Source organism: Lissotriton helveticus, chromosome 4_1, assembly GCF_964261635.1.
Source record: "Lissotriton helveticus chromosome 4_1, aLisHel1.1, whole genome shotgun sequence".
NCBI classification, from domain to species: domain Eukaryota; kingdom Metazoa; phylum Chordata; class Amphibia; order Caudata; family Salamandridae; genus Lissotriton; species Lissotriton helveticus.
This window is the reverse complement of record NC_136063.1, coordinates 487,555,936-487,580,519: the sequence shown is the minus strand read 5'-3', so window position 1 is coordinate 487,580,519 and position 24,584 is coordinate 487,555,936. Positions and strand designations below refer to the sequence as shown.

At 43.0% G+C, this 24,584-nt stretch overlaps 1 protein-coding gene across 1 annotated transcript in view; it reads left to right on the top strand.

Moving 5' to 3' along the window:
• CPNE3 (copine 3) overlaps positions 1 to 24,584 on the top strand; it is a 493,182-nt gene that overhangs the window by 292,098 nt on the left and 176,500 nt on the right. The window contains exon 6 of the mRNA XM_078687070.1: positions 17,053 to 17,136. Coding sequence (XP_078543196.1) covers positions 17,053 to 17,136 — 84 coding nt within the window. The remainder of the gene's footprint in view (positions 1 to 17,052; positions 17,137 to 24,584) is intronic.

Sequence of the window (24,584 nt, the reverse complement as noted above, 5' to 3'; positions counted from 1 at the left end):
AACCTTTAAAGTGAAGTCAGGACAGTACCACTTCTTTTCATACTCTCTAATGCTTTCAGACTTTTGTATTGGGTGTCCTGCATCGCTGTCAACTCTTCTTCCTGTTTCTTCATAGCTCTCTGTAACCTATTTGCTCTGTACCATTGATACAAACGCACCAATCCCCACAAAGTGATTACACAAATCACTACTATGATGATGGGTTTCAATATGTACCAAACGATACCCTTTCCTAAGTTGGCAAACCAACTTCCAACTTTACCCATTCCATGGCCTACTTTTTCCCACACATTTACCTTGGCCAGGTCCTCAATTTCGTAGTGTATGGCAGTGATGTTTTGTATATACTTCTCTAGAGGCTTTGAATTGTCTGGAATGTAAGTACAGCATTCCTGTACCTTCAAGGCCCTACAGACTCCTCCCTCTTTTGCTAACAGAACATCTAAAGCAAGTCGGTTCTGAAGAACCATTGCCCTAATCGATTGCATCTCCCCTTCTATCAGCATCAAGGATCTTGCAGTACTGGCAGACAGTCTATCTACGACTGTAGCTAACCTCCTGATCTTAATGTCATTCATTATCAATCCTAAGAAAGGGAATGCAGCACCTATTACATCTCCAATTACTTCTGCTGCACCTAGCCCTCGCTTCCATCTAGTTGATATTTCTTTCTTAGGCGTGTCTAAATTCTCAACATGATATATTTTAGGGAAGACAACAGCCAGATAGCATGATCCGTACCAATTATCTGGTAACTTCACATAGGCATATCTTCCACATACAAAATATACATTTGGTATTGCTTGCATCCCTTTCATGAAGTTCTTAGAGTAGTACTCCAATTGAAAAGCATGTTCGCAATTGACTTGTCCTACAAAAACGTTTTCATAGTAGGAGTAACTCCTGTGAATGCACAGTTTCCCCCGTTTCTCCTTATCCAAAGCAATTGGACCAATACTTCCTTTTCGTTGTTGTGCCCTCTCCTCCTTGGTCCAATCTGTTTCTCCTTGTCCTGATGCCTTCAATGCCTTCTGCTTTCTGTACCTAGTATCTACCTGAGCTATAAACTTTTTCTCAACTTCTGATATTTGACAAGTCAGATTGTTGTTTCGAGCATGTGAAGTATCTAACGTTCTCCATGGAATAAACCATTTGTGTAACCTGTCTTCGCTTTTGTAGTAGTCCCATTTGTTCAAATGCTTGAAATTCGGAACCTCTGGCAATGTCGAGTCGAAATTCGAGAAGTAATACTCAAATCCGTCTCGTCCATAAAACATACTTAACAATAAACTGCACGTTATTCCATATGTCAACGGGAGATGATGGTATTTGATACCCTCCTCCACCGAAATTGGTAACTGCATACATACATAGCAGTCCTTTACCTCCATGGCATCAACATATTCATAAAGCAACTTAGCATAAGCATTTGACTTGTAATTCCCCTGTGATTCATCCATGTGTAACCTTTTTACTTCTGCATCTAACAACGCTTTGTCTTTCTCATTGATGTTTCCCTTCTCCTTAACTGTGGTAGTTCTCGGTGTTGACACTCCCCTATCCTCCTTAACTGTGATTCCATCCCCTTCGTGTCCCGCTAGGAATGAAACAGTTACCACTAAAATTATAAGAGAAACCACTACTCCTAAAAATGTAACAGCTATACATTTTGCCCTGCGGTTCGGGTTGCCAGCCTCCATGTTCTCAAACAGTGTAGTTTTCGACTATCTTCCAGCATTCACTTCCTCTTCTTTTCAAACAAAGTCTTTCTCTCTTGCAATGTCTTTCTTGAAACACTTGGAAGCTTGACAATTTGTTTCCGCAAAACAGTTCAAAGTCCAGTAGAAATAGACAACCCTAGCCCTTCTCCATCCACTAAAATGAAACCCCTATCACTTTTCTTCTTCCACTCGGCGCTAGGTTATCTTGCAACAAGTTTACAATTTCTTTTCAAAAGTCTTATTTTCGTCTGAAGTTATGTATGACTCAAGGAGTGACACTACTTCTTCATAAATGTCCATCCGAAGTATCATTCCCTCAGGTTCTGGACAGTTTGTACCACACCATGGAAAGTCAATCTTTTCTAGGATTATTCTCCTTATTTCGCTCAAGACAAGTGGACGGACGAAATTGAGAGTTAGCGTTTTTTCAATTTCCAATCCTGGTACTATCAGTTCTATATCCACAATTACAAAGGGGTCCGTTCTAATCAAGATCACTTTCTTCACTTTTCCAGATCTGCACCCCTTTGAAGACATTCGTAGTATGATCTTAGTCCACAACAATAAGCACTCCTAGCAATTCTACTACTCGTTCTAGCATTTCCAAACGAAGAAGAGTTCCCTCCAATATTGGATATCGTGAACAGCAAACTGGAAACTCAACTGTCTCTAAAAGCAATTTTCTTATTCCACTCAGGAGAGCAGGATGAACGATGTTGAGTGTCAGCAACCTTTCGGTCTCCGCTCCTGGCAGTAGAAACTTTATTTGCACTGTGATGATCGGGTCAGTTCTGATCAGTTCCACTTCCCTGATCCTCCCTGTTCTGTGTCTCCCAGACATCTGCAACAAGGTAGGTCCAGTCGGGAGTAGAGTATCTTCTGCTAGGCACTCGCACCCTACTTGATCTTCTAAGACCCTCCTCGGTTTGATCCTGGATATCTTCTTCTGGATCTGAGTCTTCGGATATAGGAGTAAGTGTTTCTTCTTGGGCCGACCTCAAACTTAGCCTTCTTCTTCTTGTCGGCCAAGTGGCAGCTCCAAGCCTTATTCTCCTATTCCTTGTCCTCCCACTTGGTTCTTGATCGCTCCGATACGGATCTGAGTCTGAGTCGTATTCACTTCTGCTCTCTCCTTCAGTTGCGTCTTCTGTCTCACTGCCGTCCTGCCTTCGCTCTTCTTCTGAATCCGATGCGTTCCCAACTTCTTCCGACACCCCCTCAGCTGCCTCAATCCCTTCTTGCGACTCTTCTCCCACTTCCGGGCTTTCGTCTGGGATGGGAGCTGTTCCTTCTAGAGGTGCTGGAACTCTTCTAGTATGGGATGCATGGATCCAATTTGGCAGCCCCCCGCACTTCACCGCGGTGTTCGTGATCAGGATTACCTGAAAGGGCCCACGCCAGCGAACATCTAGGCAGTTCTTCCGGACGTGTTTTTTAACCAGGACCCAGTCCCCTGGGTTCAGGTCATGACACAGGTTCCTCGCTGTTGGAACTTCAGCCGCATGCACCTGAAGGGACACAGAATGGATGGCGTCAGACAGTCCTTTACAATAATCCAAGATCAGATCATCTGTAATATTCAATAGAGCAGTAGTTGGAACTGTAGGAAGTCTCATGGCCCTCCCCATCAGGATCTCGTGGGGAGAGAGACCTGTCCTCCTATCAGGCGTGCTGCGCATGCTCATGAGCACCAATGGAAGAGCATCTGGCCAACTCAAAGATGTGGATGCCACTACTTTAGCCAATCTATTCTTCAAAGTGCCATTCACTTGTTCCACAATTCCTGAAGCTTCTGGTCGATAACTACAATGCAGCTTTTGATCGATATTCAGCGTGGAGCACAACATCTTCACTATTTCGCTGTTAAAATGTTTTCCTCTGTCCGATTCCAAAGAGGCAGGCACCCCGAAGCGCGGTATCAACTCCCTGAGCAACAATTTTGCCACTGTGAGTGTATCGCACCTACGTGTAGGGTATGCCTCAACCCATCTGGAAAATACGCATACAATCACCAACACATACCGAAGGCGATTGACTCTTGGCATTTCGATGAAGTCTAGTTGCATTCTATTGAAAGGCCCCCCTGACCTCCCAATGTGACTCAGTGTGACTGGTGTTCGTTTGCCTACGTTCAGTTGTTGGCAGGTAACACATCGCTTACATACTGATTCTGCTGCTATTCTGAATTTCGGGCAATACCAAGTCTGCCTAAAAACTCTCATCATAGCATCCCTTCCTAGATGTACTGGACCATGTATTTCTCTCGCCATGGGATTAGCTAATTCTTCCGGTAACACAGCTCTCCCATCTGCTGAAACCCAAAAATCCATTTCACTTCGCACACAGCCTGCTATTTCCCATGCCTTTTTCTCTTTTTCAGGTGCGTTCTCCTGCATTATCCTTAAATCCTCCCAAGTGTCTACAGTTTCTAACATCATACTTAATTCAGTCTTTTCTTCTGCACCTTCTATTTCCACCTTTGAGAAAGAATAACTTTGTTCCGCACAATAGCGTGCGACTTCATCAGCATATCTATTACCTTGTGACACAAAATCTGTATTCTTAGTATGAGCTGCACACTTCACCACTGCAATATCAACAGGACCTTGTAATGCTTCTATCAGCAATCTCACAAATTCTCCATTTCGAATAGGCGAACCAGAGGAGGTCATGTAACCCCTCTGAGACCACAACTGCCCGAAATCATGAACCACACCGAAACCATATTGGCTGTCCGTGTAGATGGTGACTCTCTTTCCATTTCCTGCTATGCAGGCACGAGTTAGGGCAATAATCTCTGCTACCTGTGCGGAATGTACTCCTTCCAGGCAAGCGGCTTCCACAACTTCAGTAATGGTACAAACAGCATAAGCTGCTCTTAACCGACCAGTATCGTCTCTTAAACATGAGCCATCAACAAAATAAATTTCATCGGGGTCAGACAATGGCTCATCCACCATATCTGGTCTGGGTTTCGTGCATAGTTCAGTCACATCAAGGCAATCATGGTCTTCACATCCTTCGCCTTCTATTACAGTAGGTAATGGCATCAAAGTAGCAGGATTCAAGACAGAGCATCTCCTGAGAGTCACGTTCTCTGCGGCAAGTATAACTTGCTCGTAGCGCGTGAGCCTACTATTGGTCAGATGCTGCGTCTTCGTCCTGGTCATTAGCAATTCAACTGAATGTGGTACATACACCACTACTGGATGTCCCATTACAATACTTTCGCTCCTTTCAATGCTGACACCCGTTGCAGCAACGGATTTGAGACATCCGGGCAACGCTGCGGCTACTGGATCTAATGTAGCCGAAAAATATGCAACTGGTCTACGGGCATTACCGTGGGTCTGTGCCAAGACTGACAAAGCACATCCCTCTCTCTCACAGCAATAGAGTGAAAACGACTTTTCATAATCTGGCATTCCCAGAGCCGGAGCACGACATAAATCGTCTCTCAGCTGTAAAAACGCCACCAGACATTCTTCATCCCATGGTACCGGATCACTCACCTCCTTGTGCGTCAGTTTTTGTAAGGGCTTTGCTTTCAGTGAAAAGTTAACTATCCACTGTCGGCAGTAACCCACCATTCCTAGGAACATTCTAACCTCTCTCTGAGTTGTAGGCGCATTCATTTTCATTATCGCCTCAATCCTCTCTGGGGACACCTTACGTTTCCCTTTTTCTAACCTGTGCCCTAGATACTGTACTTCTGTCAGACAATACTGTAACTTGCTCGGAGATACCTTATGTCCATTTTCAGCTAAATGATTCAGTAAGGCAATTGAATCTACTTTACAAGCTTCCTCTGTTTCTGACGCAACAAGTAGGTCATCTATGTACTGTACCAGAACCGAGTTCTGTGGCAGTACTAGATTCTCTAGATTCTTTTTCAACAACTGATTAAAGATGGATGGACTGTCTGTGAATCCTTGTGGGATTCGACACCATGTTAGAACGCGATCTTCCATTTTAAACGCAAAAAGGTACCTGCTCTCTTCATCCAATGGGATTGAAAAGAAAGCCTGGCAAAGATCTATCACGGTGAACCATTCTGCTTGACATGGTATTTGAAACAATATCACTGATGGATTCGGTACCACGGGACAACATGAAACGACTATGTTGTTAATCTTTCGTAAATCCTGAACTATCCTAAACTTCCCACTAGGTTTCTGCAAACCCATAATCGGGGAGTTACAAGGACTGCCCACAATTTCCTTCAGTATTCCCTGCTGTATCATTGACTCGATCACAGGCTTTATTCCTGCAATCGTTTCCTGGGACAATTTGTATTGAGGCGTTCTTGGAAACTCAACATTTGGTTTTACCAGAATTTTTACCGGTTCTACCCCTTTAATCAATCCTATATCTTCTCCTGTGAAATCCCATACCTCTGACGCTACTGCATCTCTTAAGTCTTGTGGAAGATCTTCTACAGTCAGAGTAGGATATAGTTCTACACAGAATTTTGAATTGGCCACCTTAAAGGTAGCATCATCGTCGGTAGTCTGTACCTCCACTCCTTGTGGGGTGCAGTATATGGTGCAGTTCAATTTGCACAACAAATCCCTACCTAACAGACATACCGGGCTCGAGTCACAAACCACAAACTGATGTTCGTTCATGTGGTTTCCAATTTTCACAGACACTGGTTCTGTCAAGGGACTAGTCATTCTTTTATTTGCGACTCCTACCACCTGAATTGTTTCCCCTGACATTGGCAAGTCTGGAACCACCGCTGATCTCAGAGTCGAACGAGTAGCCCCAGTGTCCACTAAGAACGTAGTGGGACACCCTGCCACTTCTGCCTCAACAAATGGCCCTCTCTGATCCACTTCTAGAACTGCCCCGAGGGTACAGTCTTCTTCACTGCTCACCCGTTGTCCTGTCAATGGATCAATGTAATAACATTTTTCTTCCTCGATAAACAGAGGCATTTGTTTAAAGACCTTTCCTCCAGCTGCTACCTTCGGTGGCTGTGGGAATTGGGCCCGTGGAGCCGAAGTCCCCCCTTTGGCCACCTTACTGCTTGGGACTGTCACTTTTTGCACTGGGTCTTCCTGGACCTGCTCTTCTACTTCTTGCTCTCCGTTTTCAGGGTTAAAGGGACACTCGCGTCGCCAATGCCCCACCTGATGACACAGATGACACTTTGTCGTTTTCTTTAAAGTGGCAAAGTCTATCCTAGGTCTCTGCCCTTCTTCATTATCTTTGTTCTGACCATTTGGTTTTCGTCCCATCCCCTGCTTCTGCTGGCCACCCTTCCCAGCGGACTGCATTTGCACCACCATCAATTTCTCCTTTAGATTCTTGGCTTTAGAATCTATCTCGTCACTGCAGTACCTCGCATATCGTAAAATCTCATCTAGTGGTTTGTTCTGCCAACAGATTAAATGTTGCTGTATCATCAAACAAATATCAGGTCTCAACCCCAATACAAACTTTGACACGAACTGCCCTATGTCTTTGGGATCCATTACATCTAATCCACTGTATTGCTTGAATGTTTTCAACAATCTTTCATAAAACTCGTGAACTGTCTCCTTGGGTTCCTGCCTTGTTCGGTCTATTTTTACCCAATCTATATCCTGTGGTGGTACCTTATCTTTCAGCCATGCTATTACCCTTTCATACTTTCGCATGACTATCTCAGCTGGTCCATTAGTTCGAACATCTCTCAATGGTTCAGCATTTGGCCAGTCGACACTAGTCTTACAAGGGGTCCACAAATCAGATGGGACCACGATGTCAAACAACGTGTTCAAATCTATCCACAGTACTTTCGAAATTTTAACAAACCTCTCTACCTGCTTATACCACTCGACTGGGTTGTCCCGCAACTTCGGGAATGAGTTGGTAAATGCGGCTAAGTCTCCTCTACTCCAGGGCACATGTACATAATTTCCATTTGATATTTCTCGTAAAGGGAATGCCTCCATCTGCATTACCCTTCCCTCAGGGGTCATCACATTTGTACTTCGCCTAACTGTGCCCTTTTTCGACCACCTTTCTTCCCATTTATCCAGTTCTCTCCACACTCTTATCCCTGTTACCAGCTCTCTTATGTGTGTTTTTAATCCAGCAGTTCTCTTCTCATCTAGATCTTGGTCTGCGTACTGTAATCTGTGGTTACTCTGTAATGCCCTTGTCCTAGACAAATCCACGGCATACTTGTCTGCCAAATCAGTCAGTTTTTCATGAACCGCTCTAGCTTTCCTAGTAATATCCTTTGCCATGAACAATAACTCATCCTGTTCATACAATTCTATCCTCTCCAAAGGCAATGTTCCATCTATTATCTCATCTACATCTGATTTTAAACTGGTAACATCAAGCCTTTTTGCCTTTATTTCAGCTTTCAAGACACTCAATTTAGCTCCTCCGTCCGCATCTCTCCCATCCCAGCTCCGAGATCTACGTTTAGGTATTGGTGAATTATAGGGAGTCCTCCCCTGTTCCCATCTCTCTAAGTCCCATGCCTTTCCGTCTTCTCGGGGTGGGTGGTGAAACACTCCTTCATGCCTCCCAGCCTCCCTCTCTCCATCCTGGCTAGTTTCACGGGATTGAGGATAAGAGGTTCTATTACTCCCTCTTTCTTCCCTACTTCCCTGTGCTTCCTGAGTATTCGAGGCGTGGCGGGACCTATCGCTGTTCTCCTTTCTCCAATGTTGAACGTCTTCCCCAAGCGTATGATGAAGGCACCTAAACCTATTCTGAAAGTTCCGTACCGCCTCATCTCCTCCGTTCCCCCAGAGACGGGACATTTCCTCACATTCTACAATCCTAGTATTTTGTTCCGACTGTTCTCTCTGACTTGTAGGACCTGCATCCCCTCTATTCTCTTGACTTTGGCCTTCCCGGCCCTGACTGCTTTCGCTGGCCCCACAATGAGATACAGTCGCGTTACCCCTGCTTTCCCACTCTGGTTCTGTTCTTGTCCTGTTACTCGGAGATACTATGGACCCGTCCCATTCCCTCAAATCAGCTCTTAACTCTGAAAAAGATCTTGGCCGCGGTCCCCTTAGATCCATTGGTCCTCTCGGACCTCCCCGTTCTGAATTGGGACCGACAGTGGTGTCTAATGGGGTGTTCCACGTTACCGAACCTGGTAATTGTTTCCATGCATTTGTCACATTATTCCTCCTTTCCATCTCAATCCTTTCCCTATCCAATTGCCTTTGTTGTTCCCCTCTATCTCTCTCAGAATTATAGATCGAAACTATGGGTCCTATGGTAACAGGCACTTGAAGAGCGTCTGGCAATCCCACAGACTCAACCCTTTCTGTGGTTGGCGTTTTCTGCACCACAAACCTTCCCACTACACTCTGTACAGTGTTGTTTGGAGGTGTTTCTCCGCCTTTGCTAGGTGTCCATTCCGATATAGGGAGTGGTGTATACCCCTCTATCTCATTCCCATCTTCCCTTGCGAGCCCTCTATCTTCTATCAATCCCACTCTCGGAGGTGGTCTATCCATCAACAATCTGTTTATCAGATTGTCCTCCGACTCGCTTTCCTCGTCTTCTTCCATGAGGTTTCCTCCTCCTGACACCTCCCTCATCGGATACATTTTCTCCACCTCAATAGTCTGTACCCTCCAACGCTTTTCCTCCTCATCCCATTTGGAATCTCGCACTGCCCTTACCGATCGCGTCAGCCTTTGTTGACGCCTGTTCAAATTTCGGTCGTGTGCAGCCTTAATCCATGCATTAAGAGCCTCAAACTGTGTTGGTCTAGGTGAAGGTTTCAATGAGGACATGGTTGCTTTTAGCCGATGTAACACCTCTAACTTAAACGTTCCATACTTCGGGAACTGCATTTCCTCATTTCCTTCCGTAAGCTTATTCCAAGCCCCAATCCACAATATCGTATGCAGCCCAACATTCGTTGCCATATAATGAGCTGGTGTACCCTCTGGGGGAGCCTCTTCCCCGTAATAATGTTCACTTCGTTTACGTTTAAAAATCCCTTTCAAACACTTAAAACACTTCATGATTTCTCTTTTCTCCGCGTTTGTTTACTTCCTGATGATATTCCACCAATCTCGGCGCCGTTCTCACTAACTGGCCTATCCGTACGCGGCTTTCCTCCGACGTCACTCTAGCCGCCCAACCAGAGCGCGGCTCTAGCTAACGTCACACCAACCGCTCAATCAGAGCGCGGCTCTAGCCGACGTCACCCGTCCCCCTTCGCAGCAGTTCCCCTCCTTTCTCAGCTCGTCTCCTCGGTCATGCACGCATCCCATTCATACACTGAAAAATGATTACTTCCGTCCAAGCGATCACCTTTCTTTGACTGTACGCCCACAGTCTTTCTGTAGTTGTCACCCTAACTTGGCGAAATGTCTTTCCGTTTACTTCCAGACAATCGCCTTCTCCGATAGGTTACTCACACGCAGTAACTTTCGACCAGCGTCCGTTACTCATACACTCACTCTTACACTCCCCCTATCTTGGATCCACGGCGGTCAATGGTACCTCGTGACCTCCGTACTATGGTCGACAACTACCCTGGATGTTCGATACACCCAAAACCACTTAAGCTCTGGCCTGAACTTAAGATTTCACCAGTTCACCCGTTTACCAGGTTACCAGTTTACCAGGTTGCGCGCGCTCACAACCTTCTCTCATTCACACTACAGGCATTCCACTCCGCAAGACATTACAATACAAATACAACACAAAACACCGCAATCTGTTCACGCATGACCCTTTTTATACTCACTCTCCGATACTGCTGCTTTTCTCGCACCGTCTGCACCTTTCGGCACACGATTCTTCCGCTGCTCGTCTCTCGACGTCTCGGGCCTTGGGGTAAACTAACCTCTCTAGATTACCTTCCTCAAGAAGATAACCATCCTCACTCTGCTACCAACTGTTAACGCGGGATTACTGGTTACTAATTATCTTACCAAATCCCATTTCCTGTCGACTGAATCGTTGGTACCTGTCTTGAGTAAAAGGTAATCTCGAAGTAAACAATCAATTTAAGAACTTACACCACTCTAAATGACCACTGACCAAAATGAAGTTTTAAAGATTTAATATAAAGTCAAAGATAACTGAAGATACAAACTTCTCAAGATGAGATTCAACAGGTATATCGGAATCACTATGAACATGAACTTCTTGAATAGTCTGAGTCTGAAGAACAAAATAATAAGTACAAGTTCGAATACCATCAGGGTTGCTAAAATGGATACAAGTTGCAACCAAGTCATTACAGAAAAGAAAATTAAGGTTAGTCTGTCCCTACACTATACTAAATGACATCCCTACTTAACAAGATCTTAACCCTCTAGGTGTCAGCCGAGGTGACTTCCTAAGAAGATCACGCACTTCTCTTTGTCTCTTCTCTGATAATGGGTCTCTCCTGATCAGCCTATCTGCCTACCCATCCGCTTCCTTAGGCTCCCAAAATCATCTGCTCTGCTCTCCTCCCGGGTCACTTTCCCTAATACCAAATCACATTTCCAATAGAAACGCCCCTTGGGACGCCCCTCACGTGGTACATCTTTCCGCGGCAAACTCCATGATGGTACTCTTGAAGACCCTCGTTAAAGTTGACCTTGGTTCCCAGGCAGCTTCTTCCGTGCGCTGATACCCCCTGAAATTCCTGGAAACTCCTACAGGCCTGCGCAAGGCGCCACTGAACAAAGTCCCTTTCATTCGAGCTGATTAGGACCCTCGCACCTGCATACAGCTTTTCCTGCAGTGGGCCTCAAATTCCAGACTTCACCATATCTTAGGCCATAAAACACTCTCAGAGTTTCATACTGGACACCTCACGACCTCTCCTCTAACGAGCACATGACGATTTCAACTTCATGACATTATCGGCTCTGGCCTACTTGATTTACATTCAGCAGGTTCCTGCACTCCTAAAACGTTAACTTGATTTAAACAGCAAACATTCTTAACTAGTATACGTTTCTAAAATAACACATCTATAAAGCATATACTTTTAACCCTAAATTCAATAGTACATTTTGAAAGAACCATGTCAACCTTGTCTCACATTATTTTAGCAGCACGTTTAGATTTGCTTGTGAATTGCCATGAGGCCTACACAAAATACTGGGTTTTAAGAGTTACATTCAACTCTTACATTATTCCTTTAACATGAGAACATGAGGTTTTCATATTCATCCCAAACATTTCTACATTAATCTCACACAGTTATGATTATCGTTACTCTACTTAACCATTCTATGCATTTCTCCACTGAATATAAGACACTCTGTGTATTTCACTTCTAAATATAAACACTCTGGGTATTTCACTTCTAAGTATAAACACTCTGGTGCAAAGTACATGTGAACTAACTACGTGCTTGTAAATATGGCGTACTTATACATTTTTTTTCAAACTTGTGCTCTCTCACTCCTGATGTCCCCGGGCCCGACCTAATATGGATTCTGAGCAACGGGGCCAAGTTCTCCTCCTCGCAGGGTTAGCATTGTCCGAGCATTCCAAAGCTCCCTATGGGGTTGGTGGGTACAGGATAGTGAACGCGGGCTCACAACTCCACATTCGCACATAAATAAATGATTGTCCAGTCAAATACACACTTTTATGACAACTTATTTTATTTCTACCACTATCCACACATTCCCAAAATAATACATCCACAAACATTTACACAGTAGTCTCTTGAGGTCGGGGGTCTCTACTGTTTCTTTGGTTGTTCCCAAAATGATTAGCGCATTAGCGTTCGTAGTTATTCCCCATTCACTATTGGTAACATCCAGGGTACGCCCCACAAGTAGTTCAAGTCTCAAGAGTCCACTACGATTTTAACTTTTAAGTCAATAGTGTACCAACGTTATTGCGGGTTTTAATATTAATAATAGTGTAATAATAGATTTTAACAGAATCCAAGCAAATACAGACAATTTACTTGGTGATGTGCTGATAACTATTTTCTGAAACACCTTATTTCCACATAATATAATTTGTGTGATATATAGTTCTACCAGTAAAACTGCAAATTTAGTGACCATTTCAATAGAAAATTGTCTGTCTGTAAATTACTTTTTTGCAAACACAACAGTGTTCCAAAATGCACCACTGGCTACATACCACAACCTTACTACTTTCCTACATGAATCGTCGCAATACATTTGCTAGGCTTGGACTTTTCACACTCACTAGGACTTTAACGATGTAACAATAAGGTAAGCACCCCATCTCTGACAATAATCTAGCATCACTGCCTGAAGTACCAGAGGCTGATTTGGGTTGGCTATGACGATCCTCTTTTGGTCCTTCATCTGATTGAAAGTGCTCACCTGATATCCTTGCTTCTCCGGTGAGGGAAGAACAAGTCTCAGTCTTTGGCGACCCCCTCCGACATTTGAGGTGTCCACAACTCACTGTCAATGGGTTTTGGCATGATTAATATGGTTAAGTTCTCCACTGCATCCCTTACTGCAAACAGGGTTGTCGCCTTGCTACCGCACAGGTCTACGGACCTTACAATACTGCAGTTTTTCCCATGGCGCCACTCCTGGCATACGGGCTTCCCACCAGGTAACTGCACAAGGATTTGGCCTTCCAGCATGACAGTCTTTCCCACAGTGGTCCTCTCTTGGCATATGGGGATCTCCCACTCTGTCCTGTACACAGGCAACAACCAGATCGGTGCAGCAGCTGTTTCCTCACACCTCGCATAAGGAGTCTCCTCGACAGGGCCCCTCACTGGGCCTTGCTCCATCCAATGCTCTTCCTTTCCTCATGTCACACTGGTCTTGGCAAGAAGGCAGGTGCTTGTATACTCTGGGTGATGTACCCTCACCCAGCAGGGAGACTAGCAGGCCTTGGCCCCCAGTCCTGGTCATAGGCAGAAGTCTTGCAGAGATTCCCCTCCTCACACATCTTGTCTGGCTGCTTGGCAGATGACACTTTTTGGGCTTTCAAACTCCCCTTTTTATAGTCCATTTCTAGAACAAAACGTGATTCAGGGTCTAAGTCTTTGACGTTGTATGTTGGGGTTCTGTTTCTTTTGTAGTGTTTAATCCTCTGCTCCCTATTCCTCTTGAAAAGCAGTCTTTCACAACTAGCGTGTGTCCAAAGCAAGCTCATAGTCCCACACACAAGCCATGGAAGCGACTAGAGTTCACACCTTAATGTCAGCCACAGTGAATGTGCGTTAAAAGGTTAGCATTGGGCCCCTACCTCTACCAAATTTGATTCTCTTATCCACCCCATCTCCTTCCTAAGATGTGCCCTGGCCCGTTCCTTGTGACCTCTCAATGAATCAAAGATCACCATTTAAAAGCGCATGGGGATGCCTGGTCTTCCCCTCCCCAGTGTGTGTCCCACACAGCTTACGGAAATGCTGCAATACACAAATATGTCTGGGGGAATCTCTCTACCCCCATCAATGTTTCCTCATGCAGGCCTGGTTTCCCAAAATGAAACCCAGGGCCCTCCACAAATTGTGCCATTCACATAGCACACATATATCCAATGCATTTGTTCAACACAAATGCACTGCACAGTACTGTATCCTCCATGTCCTGCACCAGCCATAGTCCCACATACATCCAGCATATGTTTAACAGCTCTTCTCATCTTGGGAAATTCCGACAATCTCAAGTCTGGTGTAGTAATACCTCTCCTAAAGCCTAATCTGGACGAGAATGAGGTAGCTATTTTGGCTCATGTATTTGCTTCTATATTTGACCAATATTATTGAGAAAGTTGTCTCGACTAGGCTTACGAGCTTTTAGGAGGAGAATAACCTGTTGGATCCCCAGCAAGGGAAAGAAGTACCGAAGTTGTCCTGTTGTCTGCATTGATTGATCTGCTTGGTGAGGTGGATAATGGTGGTAGTCAACCTGATAGAAGCAGCTTTCATTGTAAACATAACTGTTAATATTATAAAGCTCTGTTTCTTTTGGCTGTCAAACACGAAAAGGCTTATAAAAATAATAGAATAATCGAATTAATAAGTTAACTATTGCTTGCAGTATGAAAAGAATAATCTAATAAATAAGCAAGCATAGCTTTTCTGATGGATACTTCTAACCACAGATTCCTCACCAGATAAGATTTGGAAAGCTCTCCATTACAGTGCTCCTGCAAGCCACTAGGTGGTACTGGGCAGTTCCACATGGACTACATACCACCCCGGAAGTGATAGAGTGGAGCCACATATAAGTGGCTTTGCGCGAATGTCAGTTAATTTCTTCCCGTATCTTCTAACGTGAATCAGGAGCTCCACTCAACATTTCGTTGCCCTTCCAACAACTCCTAAAACAGGGAAAATTCCATTTTGCTAGGGAAGGATACCCACTCCTAAGGCTAGAGGTTTGAATCCATGCTGCAACTGTAGAAAGCAAACGTCTGTCATGGACCGCAGGAGGTGTCTGTGGTGTTCACGACTCAGTCATGCGACAAGTGTGCTCTTATGCACCCGAAGGCATTGGGACTGTGAAGTGAAGCTGTAACAAGAAGTTATGGACCTCTTTTACATCCTGCTCCAAGTCAAGAAAACACACTCCTGTGAGGTCAACTTCGAAGTCCTCCAGTAAGTCCAAGTCTAAGCGTCAATTCAAGAAAGTGAAGTGGAACTCTGCCCCATCCTGCCACTCTCTATCTAAAGAGAAGACATTAGTCCTTCACAAAGTATGTCGGTCACCCTCCAGATCTCCAGTTGTGGATCTGAGTGCTCATTTGCTCCTGGTACCTCCTGCATTTCTCGGGCCATCTAGGACACTGAGGCTGATTAAAGCGTTTATGAGAGGCCATATTGCAGATATATGGCATTCTTCTAGCTTCCTTTGGCATGCCCTTGGACCCCAAGGATCCGCCTGGGCCATCAGTCAGGCTACCACAGGCAGACTTGTTCTCTGCGCCATCTGACCCCCATGGTCCCAGTACAGAATCCTTACTGACTCTGGTATAGATTTCCACCTAGCTCCACAACCATAGGTAGATGGCCAGAGCTTAGACAGGCCCCCTGCAACCCTGATTTCTACACTAAACATCCTACTCCAGACAATCTGGGTGTTGCCCCTTCAAGCAGCACCCATTTAATTCCATATGAGTCCCCTGGATAGGGAATAAGGATTGTGGTTTTCAGAAAACGAATGCAATTTGTTTGCATACCCTCTGGGGCTTGACCAGTAAGATCTTTTCGGTGATCCCGGAAGACCTTAGGTCCTCACTGGCTCAAACCATTTAGAATGGTCCAGATGCAGCCAAATCCGTGATTTGTACTGGGCTCAAAACTACTGATCGTCTTGGTTGGTGACCAGTGTTATACTCCTCTGACATGTTTGAATGCTCACCACAAGATTCTCTGGATCTGTACAGGCCTCTATCATGGATATGCCTTTAGATGGTTAATGCCAGTTTAGGGAAAAAGCAGATAATGCCTTGGAACGCTTAAGAGAGAGTATGGCCAAGACCACCCCCTCCCCAGTAAGCACAGGACACACGTCTGGGCATACGCTTCCACAGTTGACAAAACAAAAAAACTATAGATGATGGACGGAATGCTGAACTAATCAAACATTCACCCCCAATTACAGGTCTGGGTCCAATCTGGGGTGGCATGGTGAGCAAAAGGACAATGGAGTCATTTAACCCAGATCTGTGATTGGGTGAGTATGTTTGATTTATTCAGCAGTCTGTCCCTCATTTGTTTGCGTAGCATTGGATTAAAATGTGTCATGGCCCTTAACTGACCCCATTCCTGATTTCAAGAAAGCGAATCCGACACGATACAACGGTTAATGATAACAAAGGCATTGGATATTTCTGTTTTCACGTTATCTAGAGCGATAGTAAAGAAAACTGCCTCTGCGCTCCACCAGCTGATTTTCTTGAATTCGATACAGCAGTGCAACTGTTCCTGTAGTTGTTCCAGCAGTTTTCAAGTGTAGGAGTGGTTGGAAACTCTCTGGAAATTTCCTATACCTCTTCACCATAAGAATGTTATTCCTAATCCATAAATATTCTGTAATTGGTTTTTGAAATGTGGATTTTTTGTTTTTGTTTAATTCTCCCAACCATTATTATTTAGAATTCAGAAGATCCATGAATACATTGACTTATTCTTAAAGTTTCTTGTCTCCTTTTCCCATAAGCCTTGTGTGCCTGTATGTGTATCTGCAACAAAGAGACAATGTCGTTTGATCCTTACACTGTATTTACAGTCTCGCTCCCATCTGCCACGCTTTTTTTTTTCTTAAGAGATTTAGTTCAATTATAACTGTAAATCTTTTACCTGAATCATGCCTGAAGATGGCCATTCCAGGTGCATGTTAATGGAAATATGTGACTTGAAACCAATTTTGAAATCTCTCATTATTTTTTTCAGGACTTATTCTCGAAGTCAGACCCCTACTTGGAGTTTTACAGGCAGACAACCGATGGAAGGTGGCAGCTCGCTCACAGAACAGAGGTAAGGCTGATTTTCTTTTAGAATGAACTCAATCAATCGTTGAACAGTTTCTCCTGCTAGGGGAAATGTTGCACCATATCTGGAAAAGATCGCTTGTCTATAGCATTTTGTTACTGGATAATTGTGTTTGTTCTTAGATTTGGAGCAGTGTAATTATTTTGTCAACAGCTAGTTTTTGTTTCCTTAAAAAACACGTCGTCAAAGTTGTGGTAATTTGTAATCTTGCAGAATACCTGTATCTTGCAGAATTTACTGTGCCCTAGAAACAGTAGGGGCACAGTAAGTTCGTCACATAATATACGAAGTCAGGAGGAAAAGGTAATATTTTTAAAATCTTATCAGACTGCACCTTTGAGGCAAAGTGTCAATGTTGGCTAAACGTAAGCACGTTGCTACAGTGCATGCATTTAAGTGCAGTAACTAAAGAAAAGGTAGTCGCCTGAAACAAGAGTGGTGTGTTATTAGAAACCATGTACATTAGTTGGCTCATTGAAGCAGAATGTGAAGAAACAGTGTGCGTTCCTAGATTTGCAGTGTAGTTCAAAATAGTAGTTAGATGGGCTGGCACCCGTTATACAATATACATTCTTTAGAATTGTCTATGATTTGGCAAAAATTCCCAAAGCAATTGGAAATTGTCATGCCCCAAAAAACTGATGTGCGTGTTCGGACGGTCATGTTAACAACCAGACGATCGTGATACCCAACCCAGAATAATATAGAAAAAAATATTACTTTCAAAGGACATATGGTCCGAGGATTAAAGGGGGAACTAAAACAAAGTAGTATGTTTCCTTAATGTTAGATAGAGGTTTGTTTAGGGATCCTACTTGTTACAGTAGTGTACAAAACTGAGTCCTAGCATTGCTGTAAACAGCTGGCCCTCTGAGAGCAGCCACATGAAGAAATGCCTCTCGTATACCTGGGTATGCTGGATATAAAATAAAAACACCACATTCATTGAAAGATGTCAAGTGGCGCTACTTTAGTAGGCACCATCTTGCATGTGTAGGCATACTAGCATATATGACATAACAGAAGAGTTGGAAATGTGGTGCTAAAATGTCAGCTCAAAAAAACGCTTACTATGTCATGTAAGACAACAGTAAATATAAAAAACATTGCATTTTGAGCCATACCTAGAAAGGTCAATTATCGTCCCATTTTAGGATTATAAAACAACGAGAAGAGATGCTGAATCCTAGTATGAAAGGTACAAATAACTTTATGAAATATATTTTTGCAAGGGTGTGACCGGTTTGTCCAATAAAAGGCTGGCCAACATGGGAGAAAATATACAGAACAATTTAGTAAAATCAGAGCATGAGTATAATATTATTGAAATTAAATGTGAGGTAAAACGTAGTAAATGTGGTGTTGTAGAGGAAAGTATAGAAAATGAAATAATCTGCCATTTTTAATACCATGCATCATCATTCATATGTAGCAATAACGTATATACAGCATAATGGGCTGGACATATGGTGAAATTACAAAATACAGTAAAATATATGTATTTGGCTACAGCGGATGAGAATGTACACTACTAATAGTGCAAATTAAGGAGAAATTAAGCAGTATTGGTAATTTAATAAAGCAATGTGGTTTAAAACAAGAGGCAGTGTCGAACAGGTACATAATAATTTCATTAAAATGAATGCGTAATTGGTGCTCCATATCCTGTTTCTGACTCTTTTTCTTTAGTGAGTTTCTAGATCTACCCATATAGATCAGTTTGAAATGGCAAATTGTAACATAATCAGCATATTTGTTATTCATATTTATCAAACCACTAATTTGATAAATCGTGATAATAATGTATGTAAAATATTTCCATTTTTGCATTCCAAACTGGCATGTTTTGCAGTTGACAAATTTGTAAAAACCCTTGGGTAGAGATGATGACCATACTTTGGTGTTAAGTAACTTGGACACATCATGCATGTATTGGTCGTGCCTCATATATAGGTAAACAAGGTGTTCATGGTGGTATTCTTTCTAAGGCTGCTGTCTTCCAGTGCTTCGGGATTTTATTTAAATGCCTTCCCTGGCAGTACTTGATAGCGTAATCATTGCCATCTTATAATGGAATTGCCATTTTTGTTTCCTTATAGTGTATAGTGACTGTATATTTGTTCAGTCGTATTTATTTAATGCTTATCTGACAAGATGCTCTAGATAGCCTTATCTCTAACTCTGCTTTCTAGGTTTTGTGACCTGGTCTGAAAGTCACTGTTCATACTACAGTTACATTTGAATCGTGGTATCTCCGTTAAAGGTATTTCATATATCCTGGTTTTAGTAAGTGCACTATTAGCACATGGTAGAGAATAGAGATTTGAGAATAGAGAAGCAGGATCTCATGGTAGAGAATTGCAAATTATAGTTTTACGAAACAGTAAAAAAATGTAATGCTGTTTTCAGTACAGGAATTTGACATCATATCGATTCGCATTAAGGTAGGCTTGTCCAAAGTATTAGTACGACATCAATCCTACTTCCCCAGTACAATATGCTATTAGTATATTGTTTTGCAAAGGCTCTAGACCTACTTTCTCTCAAACTACCTTTTGACAGGGTTTTTAAAAGAGGATGCAAACCTGGAGCACATCATAACCAGAACTGTTCATTGCTGTTCAGTCTGCGAACTGCCCTGTACCTGTCCATTTGAGTATGTCTAAGAAAGTAAGCTTTTGTTGTTTACATAATGTTTTATGTCCCTGAGACTGACTAACATGTCTGGTTCCTAGTTTACATACAAAAATGCAGTGTTCCATTCGGATTCATTCAAAATCTTTCAAATTTTAAGGGAACCTGAAAGAGAGAATAATCTCTGGTAACAGACAATGAGATGCACTATTGTAGGCTGCCACCGCAAATTAATAGACCGTTCAAACACTAAGGCTATCATTTTGATGTTGTTCAGAAAGCCTCCGACCTGTTGATCATAGGCTTTCGGATATATATCTTTGGTTTCACTTTCGATTGCTGTGTTACAAGGAGCCCGCCGGCCAGTCGGAACCAGCCTGTAATCACTTAAGGACGGCGTTTTCCGCCGTCAGGATTACGAGGTCTGTTTCCCACAGGCTTTTCATGTCGGGCTTTCCGATTTGAAAAGCCTGTCAGAAAGCGACATATGGTGCCTGACACCCGATGAAGGGTTTAACAGAAACTCCCAGCTTGTGCTGCGGCCGGTTTCCGACCGCAGCACAAGCTCCCATAGGGAAATGGGAGTGTGCGGTCGCATCCTAATACTGCGGTCGGGACTGCGGACTAGAGGTCGGTCGTCCGAATTCAGCAACGGTGTCGGGCAAGCATGTTTCCGCCCGACATCCTAATGAGGCCCTTTGTGTGCCTAGTTAATAGACAGTTATATACAGTTAGCATTGCTCATGGTAACACACATTAATTAGTATTGAGATATATTTCAAATGAGGATTGTAAAGAGTCCAACATCAAATGAGTAACCAAGGCTAGAAAATGTTGATGTTTTGATCTCCTACATGATTCAGAGGAGCACTCCGCTTACACTACAAGGTCACTGCATGGTGGAATACCAGCTCAGCTGATTCCTGCTTACCAACACAAGGGATGTGCAGCTGTACACCAAGAAAGACAGCCTGATGGCACTTACCCGCAGGTAATGGGTAAGTTAGACTACCCAGAAGAGTTTTGGCAGATCATCCACCCAAGGCAAGACTAGGTTAGGGAGCTCCAGGTAGGAGACAATTATACACAGTAATCATATGCCGGCTTATATTCACTGTTATAGCACAATGGCAGAATTGTTAGTCTTTTTCACTATTTTTGTAATGCTAATGACCTTTTTATTAATCATTGCTGCACACATATTTTACTCAAGAATCACAATGCTTTAATAAATGTTGAAACTGAAGGTTGTGTATTTCTTGTGTATTTATTTGGATGAAGTTCTAAATCTGTTACCACGATTTCCTTGGGTTTTCACAGTTTTCATGTTCTGAGGTTGCATAATCAATCTGTTACATGATTGGGTTTGGGGTACAGATAGTGCGCTCCAACATATCCTGAGGGTGTACCTAGAATCAGTCTGGCACAATCCTGACATTTTTGTTCTCCAACAAATTTATAGTTTTTTCTTGGAAGTATAAAGCGGCGACAAGTTCTTTCTCAGAACAAAAGACGGGTAGCAACCTGACTGGGTATTATGAAGCAAAATAATTGTGTATCATCAAAACTGAGGGCTGAGCTGGTCATTGAATGTATATGAATGTTGATATTGGTATATGAATTGCACATTGCTCTCTTGCACACCCCCCGTTACATCAGAGCCCAACTTAAAATCATTTTTGTTTAAGAGGTCTTTCACATTGTATTACTATTGAAGATTTTTAACCAGTGGGCTTAAGAATATACCTACGCAGTCCGAGAGCTTCTCTGTGGGTGAACAAATACTAGAAATAAAAACCCGTCCGTGAGGAATGAACCCAGGTTTATGGCTCTTTGGGAGAGCATAAACATGGATTCTTAGGGAATTACATCCATAAATATCTGTATTCTAAAACAGATATCAGTCGTTCTTTAAGCTAGACCAGTAAGTGTGTTCCATTTAATCCATTTATTTTTGGGATGGGATTATTTAGTATGGTTTAATTTCTAGTATCATATTAATCTGCTTAACTTCTCTTTTGCCACTGACCTGTTTTGAATTTCTCTGTTTTTGGGGCCTGCTGTTTGTCTTCATTCTCCGTCCGACCTGCTTGTTGTTCGCCTTGATTTGTATTGTTTTGTTATCAATGCAAAAAACAAACGTTTGTTTTTTTTAAAAAAGAAGCTTTGTGGCTGTCTATTTGTTGAATCATCCAGTACTGGACAGATCTGATCCATACTGAAGTTAGAAAATACTAGATCGTTAGTTGTATTGTTTTTTTAATAATCAATGTATTGAGTTTTTAGCCAGCAGTAGGTGAGCTGTAATCATGTTGACATGCAACACATAAGCATATGATACTATTCATGGAACTCAATACATTGAAGGTGGTTGGTCAAAGAGCAGTGGTGACTGATGTATTTTGCATCAACCATCATGATAATGAAATATGAAAATGGTCCCACCAGGGCCCCTATATTTTCCTGTGCTTCTTAGGGCATCCTTCTTCTTAGTATATTGATTCTTCTGTTCAAGAATATTTACTCATCCTTCTGAACCACTGTTTGATTAAGGGGTGTGATTTGATCTCCAGTGCATTGCAGCATCTCTCTTGCCTAGCAGGAACTCCATCAGACCCACCCACGTCCTACATAATGCACAGACTCTCCCCGCTGTTAGGAGCCAGATCTACAAGCTACCACAGTATCACTTAGTGTGTGTGTTGTGTTGCCAGTATCTTTGCATCACTTTTTAGGTCGACACCTCATAAAAGAAGTTTCCTGTCCCTGCGTGGTACCTTATAGACGTAGGTGAGGAGTACTACCCATCGTCCATTGCTTGTCTGGTGTATATTTTATTAAATTGAAGTATTTAAATTGAATTACTCAGAGTTCACTGATATGATTAGGTCCTGGCATGCCATCTTCTCCTCCCTCTATTCATAGTCCTGTTCCCATCACAATTGCAATTCAGCATGGCAATTTTGAGTGTAAGCCACTAGGCCACAGCAAGTGTAAGTCTTTTTTTTTTTTTTTTTAAATACTAGGATTTATGGAGTTCACTCCCAGGCTTAATCGTTTTCAGGTATACCCTGGTGACTGTACAGCACAGAGTGGGTTCAACGGAGACTTGTACACCCAAATATTTAAAGCTGAGAGGCTATCATTGGTCCTTTAAAATTGCCATGCTTTCATGGAATTTTCGTCCCAGACTCGGACTCTGATGGATTTGTTCAAGTTGGTTAGTAAGCCAGCTGTTTCCCCAAAGATCTTAAATATGTCCTCAACCTTTGCCCAATCTATCTAAGGGAGTGAACAAAAAGAAAGATGTAGTCTTCATAAAGCAATACCCTGCCTTCAATGTCATTGTCCCATTGAAAGTCTTGCACTAAAGTGTGGTGCTTGGTCCCCCTTGGACACTGATATGCAAGTCGTCCAGCTCCACTATAGCAACCTGGCTTCTGGAGATATGTAGCTCTCTTGTAGGGATTTGGTAAATATATTTAGAAGGTGTCAATCCTGATAATAGAGAAGCCTCTCAAACATTTCTAAGGTGAGGTTATTAGGCCCACATTTGTCCCCCTCAGCTGCATTTTCCAAATAGCTTTTGAGGTCTCCTTCGGAATCAGTGAGAGCTCTGGCATATTGGACTCTTTATTAGAAAGACTTGAAATTGGCAGGTCTTAGTTCAATGGGGTTGCAATCTCACAGTTCTCTAGTGAGTGGCATACATATCTTTGTAAACTACTCAGGTGGCCATTTCTCAATTTGCTGACCAATGAAGTTTGCATGCTTAGTCTCCTGTATAGTAGACATGCTGCTGCGAGGCCAGCCAAGCAGATTGAGCCATGTCCAATTTTTGCCGTCTTAAAGCCAGTCTGGCCAAATCTAGTTGACACAGTATAAAGGGGTATTTAGTACTGATGTACCTCTTTAGCATGGCTTCCTGATCCACTGTCTTAGATTTCCTTTTACTTCTTTTATTGGTAAGGCATACCATTTCTCTACCTTTGAAGGATTTCCACACCATTCTGGCAGAAAAAAAAAACAATCCCATGTTTAGAACTCTGCAGCTTCTCACAGGTAAGCTTAAAAGTCACCATCAACCAGCCAACAGACATTGAGGGGCCACATGGCATGCTCTCCGCCCCAAAGTCGGTGGAACATCAGTTTGACTGGTGAGTGATGGGAAATCCCCTCAATGGTGGATAGTTGAGCCAGACACCCAGGACAGATCTGTTAGAGGAAGAAAATCCAGACTGGAAAACAACCCATGTAATTCTGAGAAATAAGTGAACTCCTTCTCACCCATGTGCCAGCAACTACATACGCCAACAGGAATCCTGCTTTCAGACAGCGAAGTGTTTGTGTAAAGCTGCTGCATGTATGTCTCCCCCACTAACTGTTCCACCTGAGATGCCTCAGCCAACAAGTTGCTTATGTCATCTAAGGTGCCCTGAGCTACGGTGGGAGTTGCCCAAACACTAATGTCCAAGGGTGACCCTCCAGCATTGTGGCCACTTATACTTACCTCCCGTTTTTCAGTTTTAGATGGGGTGACAGCTTATATGACTTTCATAGTAGAATAGCTACTTCCATAGAGCCTCAGGTTAAAGCAGAATAGTTAACTGTGTAACCATGCCACTCAAGAGAGCCACAGTGTGTGCCCCACGGGTAGGTCTCTCGTAGACATGTGGTGAGTGCCCATTAGTCAATTGTAGCTCTGCCTCTCTTTTGATCCTATTATTCTGACCAATTATGTTGCAAGATATGATGCAATATCTGTCTTATTCATTTTTGCTGTGGCATATTGGCCATAC